Source organism: Gracilinanus agilis, chromosome 2, assembly GCF_016433145.1.
Source record: "Gracilinanus agilis isolate LMUSP501 chromosome 2, AgileGrace, whole genome shotgun sequence".
NCBI lineage: Eukaryota > Metazoa > Chordata > Mammalia > Didelphimorphia > Didelphidae > Gracilinanus > Gracilinanus agilis.
The window spans coordinates 335,038,331-335,045,189 of record NC_058131.1 but is presented as its reverse complement, the minus strand read 5'-3'; the positions used below and the strand labels follow the sequence as shown (position 1 = coordinate 335,045,189).

Here is a 6,859-nt window from a genome sequence, read left to right as displayed (position 1 = left end):
TCTCTCTCTCTCTCTCTCTCTCCAGAGCAAAAGAGGCCTGGCTTTCAATCCACTGAGCTACCTACCTGTCTACCACTGCTTATCTTTCACATACTCAGCTCTAATTAGAGGACTATTTGCTTATCTCTGAGCACATCCTTCACTTTCACATTTCCCTACTTCTGAAATTCCTCCTCATGCCCCAATTCTTCTAATGCTCACCCCCTATTAAAAAAAATCATCCTACAAGTTCCATCTCAGAGATGTTCTTCTTCAGGGAAATGTCCCTAATTTCCTCCCTCACCCACCTGATGTAATCTCACATCACTTTGTTTGAGCTCCTCAAGTTCTCTTCATATTTTCTTTTTTGAGTTCATGTGTTTTCCTTCTACTAACTAAACCAAGGATTCTTAATCTTTTTGTGAAACTCATGGACTCCTCTGAATCAGGTGTTTAAAAGCTCGAAATAAAATACATAGGATTAGAAACCAAAAGTTAGTTAAATAAAGATGTAATTATTTCTCATCCAAATTCATAGACCCTTTAAGAGTCTGTGGTCCTTGGGTTAAGGTGTTTACTAGACCGTGATCTTTGTGAGGCCATGAACTCTCCCAATCAAAGACAAAGAATGTTAAGAGCTGAGAGGGACCTGCAAAGGACCTTTGAGCATATAGGATCCCTAATATGTGAGCTGCTGACCTTTGTGAGGGTTCATAGAATTATTGCAAGGGATCCCCAAATCTAAAGACAGTGTAATGACTCAGTATGGATAGTACACTGGACTTGGGTGTCAGGAAGATGTGAGTTCAAATCCAGCCCCAGACAATTATTAGCTATGTGACCCTGGGCAAGTCACTTGACCTCACTAAGCCTCAGTCTCTTCATCTGTAAAAAGGGGGTTAATAATGGCACTTGTATCCCAGAGTTGTTATGAGGATCAAATGAGATAATATAGGTAAAGCACTTTATGAGTTTTCAAAGGCAATATAAATGTTAATTATTATTGTTGTCAATATGTACACAACACACTTTGTCATTTATATTACATTTCATTTGTGGCTAAGAGGCAAAAAATCCTTTGAAACTGATCATAACCAAAAGCAACTGGCTGACTTTTGGCTACCTATTTATTCTGATTGCCCAGAACCATCTGATGAGCCTATGAAGACCAGATGCTTTTTCTCTACAACATATGGTTGCGAAAGTAGAATTTTTGCACTTGCATTGCAATCTAAATACTGAAGCAATCAGGCAGGTGGAATGAGTTCTAAGGTTCATAATTTCAGCACTTTAACCTGACTTTCAATAATAAAAGCTATAAGCTGGGCTCTAGTCACCATTTCATTAAATAACAGAACAACCAACAAACTCCTCTTGTGAATTGAGTAAAGAATGTCTCCTATTGCAATGTTTCAAATGTACATAGATGTCATTGTGATTAATAAAATGCGAATTCATTTAAAAGCATTTCTAGATTGATTGTAATTTTTTCAGGGTTTTTTGCATTTTTTTTCAATCAATGTTTGTAGTAGTATGTAGGAGGTGGCTCTGTGGATAGAGAGCCAGGCCTAGAGATGGGAGATCCTAGGTTCAAATCTGGAGCCAGACACTTAGTAGCTGTGTGACCCTGGGCAAGTCACTTAATTCCCATTGCCTAGCTAGCCCTTACCGTTTTTTCTGCCTTGGCACTAGTACTTGGTATCAATTCTAAGAAGGGAAATAAGGATGTAAAACTTTTTTTAATTAAAAAAATTTTAAATCAATAAATTTAGTGGTAGTCCTTAATTCTTTTCAATCATTAAGAAATGGTCCTTAAAGTCTGAAAAGTTGAGAACTACTGGCACAGAACAAAGAGTGTAAGAACTGGAAGTATTATTAGAGACCTTTAGTCCAATTACATCATTTACAGATAGATAAACTCAGGCCTAGATGCTACGGACTCAAGATTTCCTAGCAGAGTACATGTCCACAGCACAGTTTCACTTGCTCTCTTACTAACCTCAGAAGTCCAGGATAGGTTAAAGTGGATTATTCTCATTTCTCTAAGGCAGGGGTCAGCAATGTATGGCTCTCGAGCCATATCTGACTCTTTTGAGGGCCAGATATGGCTCTTTCTGCAGGAGCCATAAAGTCCATTTTTTTTCAGGCGCTGTTACAGGAGCGCGCACTGTGAGCACTGTACGGCTCTCACGAAATTACATTTTAAAAAATGTGGCGTTTATGGCTCTCATGGCCAAAAAGGTTGCCAACCCCTGGTCTAAGGGGTTACATTGAAGCCTAAATAGCAGAAGTGACTTGATTAAGACATATAGAGAGCAAGTTCAAAACAGCTTGAGTAGCTAGATAGAACAGTAGAATGTTGAACTGGAGTCAGGAAGATCTGAGTTTAAGTCCAGCCTTAGATATTTATTAGCTATATGACTGTGGGCAAGTCACTTAACCTGTGTTTGCCTCAGTTTCTTCAACTATAAAATGGGGATGACAGAAGCATCTCATAAGAAGTATCTCATAAGGGTTGTGGTAAGGATCAAATGATATGGAATAAGCTCTTGACACATATATGGGCTTAGTAAATAAGTCTTCTTATACCCACACAGTTCTCATTTAGCTCCCCTTGAAAAGGAAAAAATAAAGCAACATAACCAAACCTCTGCTTTCCATCTACCACTATCTCCCTCTCCCTACCCACAGGGAAATGAAAGAGAAACGGTCAGCTATGTGGGAAGGGTCTATCCTACCACTTCCACCACAGCTGCTGTCAGCCACCTGCCTGTGCACCTCTCCCCTCCCCACACACACACCACAAACTCCCCTATACTTTGTCCCAGAAAGAAGCTTTTGCAGGGATATGATCAAGGAAGTTTATTTTTATTGATTTTTTATTTGTTATTACTTATTTATTTTTAATTATTAGCTAGTATATAGTTCTCAGACTCCATACACAGCAAAAGAATGGAACGGACTTCGCCCTTTCAAAGTTTCTCATCTGAATCAGGGTTCAGAAGCAGCATTGGATGATGATGGAGAGAGCTCTAGCCTGGAAACTGAGAGAACTGTCGTGTAATGTGTGACTTTGAACAAGTCAGTTCCCCTCTCTGGGTTTCAGTTTCCTTCTCAGTAAAAGGAAGGGATTGGATTAGGCGATTAGAAGACTCCTTCCAGTCTTGGCATTTTATTTTCCAAGATTCCTTCCAGTTCTAGGTTTCTCTGATTCTGGTTCTAAAGCCTAGGCCTCAGGCCCATCTGCCATGGCATGCTACCAGATTCTAGTACTCCTAGCAGAATTGGCTTGAACTATATTTTTAAAAAAAATTTTTTTTAAACCCTTGTACTTTGGTGTATTGTCTCATAGGTGGAAGATTGGTAAGGGTGGGCAATGGGGGTCAAGTGACTTGCCCAGGGTCACACAGCTGGGAAGTGGCTGAGGCCGGGTTTGAACCTAGGACCTCCTGTCTCTAGGCCTGACTCTCACTCCACTGAGCTACCCAGCTGCCCCCATTGGCTTGAACTATATCCAGACCTGGAAAACTGGAACTCCTGGGTCCTATTCACAGATGAAGCTTCTGAATGACTATGTGAATAAGATGGGATTGGGGACGGGACAGGGGCTGATTTTGTTCTTCTCTGGGCCCCCACTAGTCTGTTTGACTCTATTCCCATTGGGAACATTGACTAACAACTGCTTCTTAGAGTAGGATGAACATGGGGCAGGAGGGCAGGATGAAGAGGTTATTCATATTTTTCCTTTGACTCAAATACTCTGGTTCTCTGGAAGGAGGGTCTAGCCCAAGAGGAGCAGAACCCAGCTGTAGTCCAACTGCTGATGCCACCCACACACCCCTACCTTAGCACCCAACTACTTCCCTCCACCCCCAATACCACTACCCTGGGAGTAATTTCACAGGCCACAGCCCTTGCCCCCAGCTATTTAGTCCCTAGGATTCACACAACACTCTCATGCTTCAGGGACCTCAAGGCCACTTATTACCAGTCGCTTCCTGAGAGGAACAGGAAGAGTATTATCTGTTCTTCCCATTTTGTAGAAAGGGAACCTGAGACCCAAAGAGATTAAAGATCTAATCTCAGATCATACACTCAGGACTACACCTGGGTTCCTGTTTAGGGCTTTCTCCATTGAATGCTCTTAAACCAGACTATAGAACTGTCTTCCCCAATTCCATCAACATCCTCCCCTTAATTTTTCTCCACCTTTCTACCCCTCTCTCCACATCACTTCACTTCTCTCTCTGTCTCTGTCTCTCTTGCTGTCTCTCTTGCTGTCTCTCTCTCTCTCTGTCTCTCTTGCTATCTCTCTCTCTGTCCCTCTCTCTCTCTGTCTGTCTGTCTCTCTCTCTTTCTCTGTCTGTCTGTCTGTCTGTCTGTCTGTCTGTCTGTCTGTCTGTCTCTCTCTCTCTCCCCCCCCCTTTCGAATTGGGTTCACATCCTCGACTCCCTATAATTAGTCCTGGACTGGGGACACACTTGCAGGGATACCCACAATCCACTGACCGGGTTTACTCTACCGGTTTCTTCCAGCCCTGCCAGGAACAGGGTGGAGCGTGTTGTAGAGGTATCTCTCCTGCAAACCTGCGGGACTCACCTGACTTTCAGTCTTCCAAAATGGCCCAATTTCTGCGGCTTCAGCCCTGCTCCAGGCGCCCCCACCTCAGTCTTCTGGGGGCTCCGCCGCTTCTGGGGCATCAGGCTCCCCCCGTGGTGTTGACGGAAGGCTGGCGCTGTGGTCCCTTGAGAGCCCTCCCTAGGCTCTAGCACTCTAGGCGCGTCTGCTCTCCCAAGGGGTGGAAAGGTCGGGAAAGGGAAGGGGGTAGGACACAGGTGGAGTGATGCTCAAGCAGACATCCCAGAGCGATCTTGACCCTGTTCTTTCTCCCTCTTTCCCTTTTGCTTCGGTCGGGGGACAGTGGCCCCTTGGGGGACAGACAACTGGAGTTACAGGGAAATGAACCTCTACTGCCCCTCTGAGCATCGGGGATCTAGCCAGCAAGAGACCAGCTCCATCTACAACACTCTTCCGGTCAGCGCCAGAGCGGTTCTAAAGGCGCTGGTAAACTAGAGTTCTGACAGCTACCCAGAAGATCCGAGTCCCGCCCACAGGAGTTCAGACTGCGGCAAAACATTCTAGCCTCGCCCCGAAGCGGTCTAAGTTTCCCGAATCGGCTTCCTCCTACCTCATCTTCCCTTAACCCCACCATTCCCCTCCCCCCTTTCCCTTGTCCCCCTGCATGTCGGAGCCGCCACTTCCAAGGTCCTGTTTCTCTGCGGTTACAGATTTCCTCTTCTCTGCCTGTCCCGTGGCTTATTCAAACATTATGCAAAGTCTGGAACCCAGGAGGCTCTGTGAGACACGAAGATCAAGCTGTTTTCCTTCAGGTTTTTCAACTATCTCCATTGCTAGGCTCATTTCTCTTGAGGGACTCCCAACAGATGGTGAGGTCCTTCAGGTGATCCAGTGGACCGGTCTCCTGTTCAGTGCTTTCTCCATTGAAGGCTCCTAAACCAGGACTATGGAACTGTCTTCCTCCATCCCATGAACGTTCCCATCTTTCTTCCCCTTATTTTTCTCCACTTTTCTATCCCTCTCTCCATATCACTTCACTGCTCTCTGTCTGCCTGTCTGTCTGTCTCTATCTCTCTGTCTCTGTCAGTCTCTCTGTCCCTGTCTCTGGCTCTGTCTCTGTCTGTCTGTCTGTCTGTCTCTCACATGAATTGGATTCATATCCTTACCTCCCCAGAATTAGCCCTGTAGTAGGAACACACTTTCAGTGACCCTGTGTGATTGTGAGAATCAGTTGAAAGAAGTAAAGCTTCTTAGTATAGAGTAAAGAGCTCTGGACTTGTAGTTAGAGGGCAGGGGTTCAAATTCCGCTTACTACCTATGTGACCTGGGCAAGTCGTTTGCCCTTTCTAGGTCTCAGTTTCTTCATCTATAAAATGTGGGAATTGGACTAGATGACTTTTAGTGTCCCTTCCTGGGACTTCATGGGAAGGGGCAGGAATGTGATTATTTTTTCTACTAGAGTAACAGAGGGTCGACTATTTCATAAGCCCCCTGTAGAAATAGGATGTTGGAGTTTAACAGATATGTAGAGATTATCTACTCCAACAGATAGAGAAGTTTCTTTGCCAAGGTTACTAAGAGCCGATTGTATTAAGTCCCAGATAAATCCATGAAACCAATTGCCATTTGAGGGGGTTGAGGGAGAGAAGAAATGGAAGAAAATATAATTTCCAAAGACTTTTCTTGACCAATGCTTAATTTGAGCTGGTTTCCTGTAATATCAGAAGTTAATTTGGGTACGGCAGCTAGGTGGCTCAGTGGATAGAGAGCCAGGCCTGGAGATATAAGGAGGTCTTATATTTCCACCTGGACACAAGGATTTCCTAGCTCTGTGACCCTGGACAAGACACTTAACTCCAATTTCCTTGCTATTACAACTCTTCTGTTTTGGAATCATATCAATTCGAAGACAGAAGATAAGGTTTTATTTTTTTTAAGTTCATTCAAAATGGGACAACAATGCCTCAATTTTTCTATATATATGTATTTTAAGCACTAGGCCTTGTCCACAAGGTCCTACACTATAAAATGAGGAGAGCTGTTCCATTCTTTCTAACTCTAATTCTTATTATCTTCTGCATGGGTAAGTTCTTTTAGAGGGCCAATGGGAGTTTAAGGGCACAGCTTCTCACTTTTAACTGCTTATACTGGAAAGTAACAGGAGTGGTCCCATTTACACTTACAAGCACTAAACAACTCAGCGAAACCTGGAATTTCCACATAAAAAGAGGTCATTTAGCCCAGTCCCAAGCCCAGACAAAGTATAACTGGAGTCTCAAAGCCCATTGATATGGGACGCTC

General features: G+C 43.9%; 1 protein-coding gene across 1 annotated transcript in view; it reads right to left on the bottom strand.

The window, feature by feature from the left end:
• The window catches only part of HCK (HCK proto-oncogene, Src family tyrosine kinase), a 39,520-nt gene extending 34,840 nt beyond the window's left edge, over positions 1-4,680 (bottom strand). Inside the window, exon 1 of the mRNA XM_044661550.1 lies at positions 4,580-4,680. Within this exon, the coding sequence (XP_044517485.1) occupies positions 4,580-4,680 (101 nt within the window). The remainder of the gene's footprint in view (positions 1-4,579) is intronic.
• Positions 4,681-6,859: the final 2,179 nt, after the last annotated feature.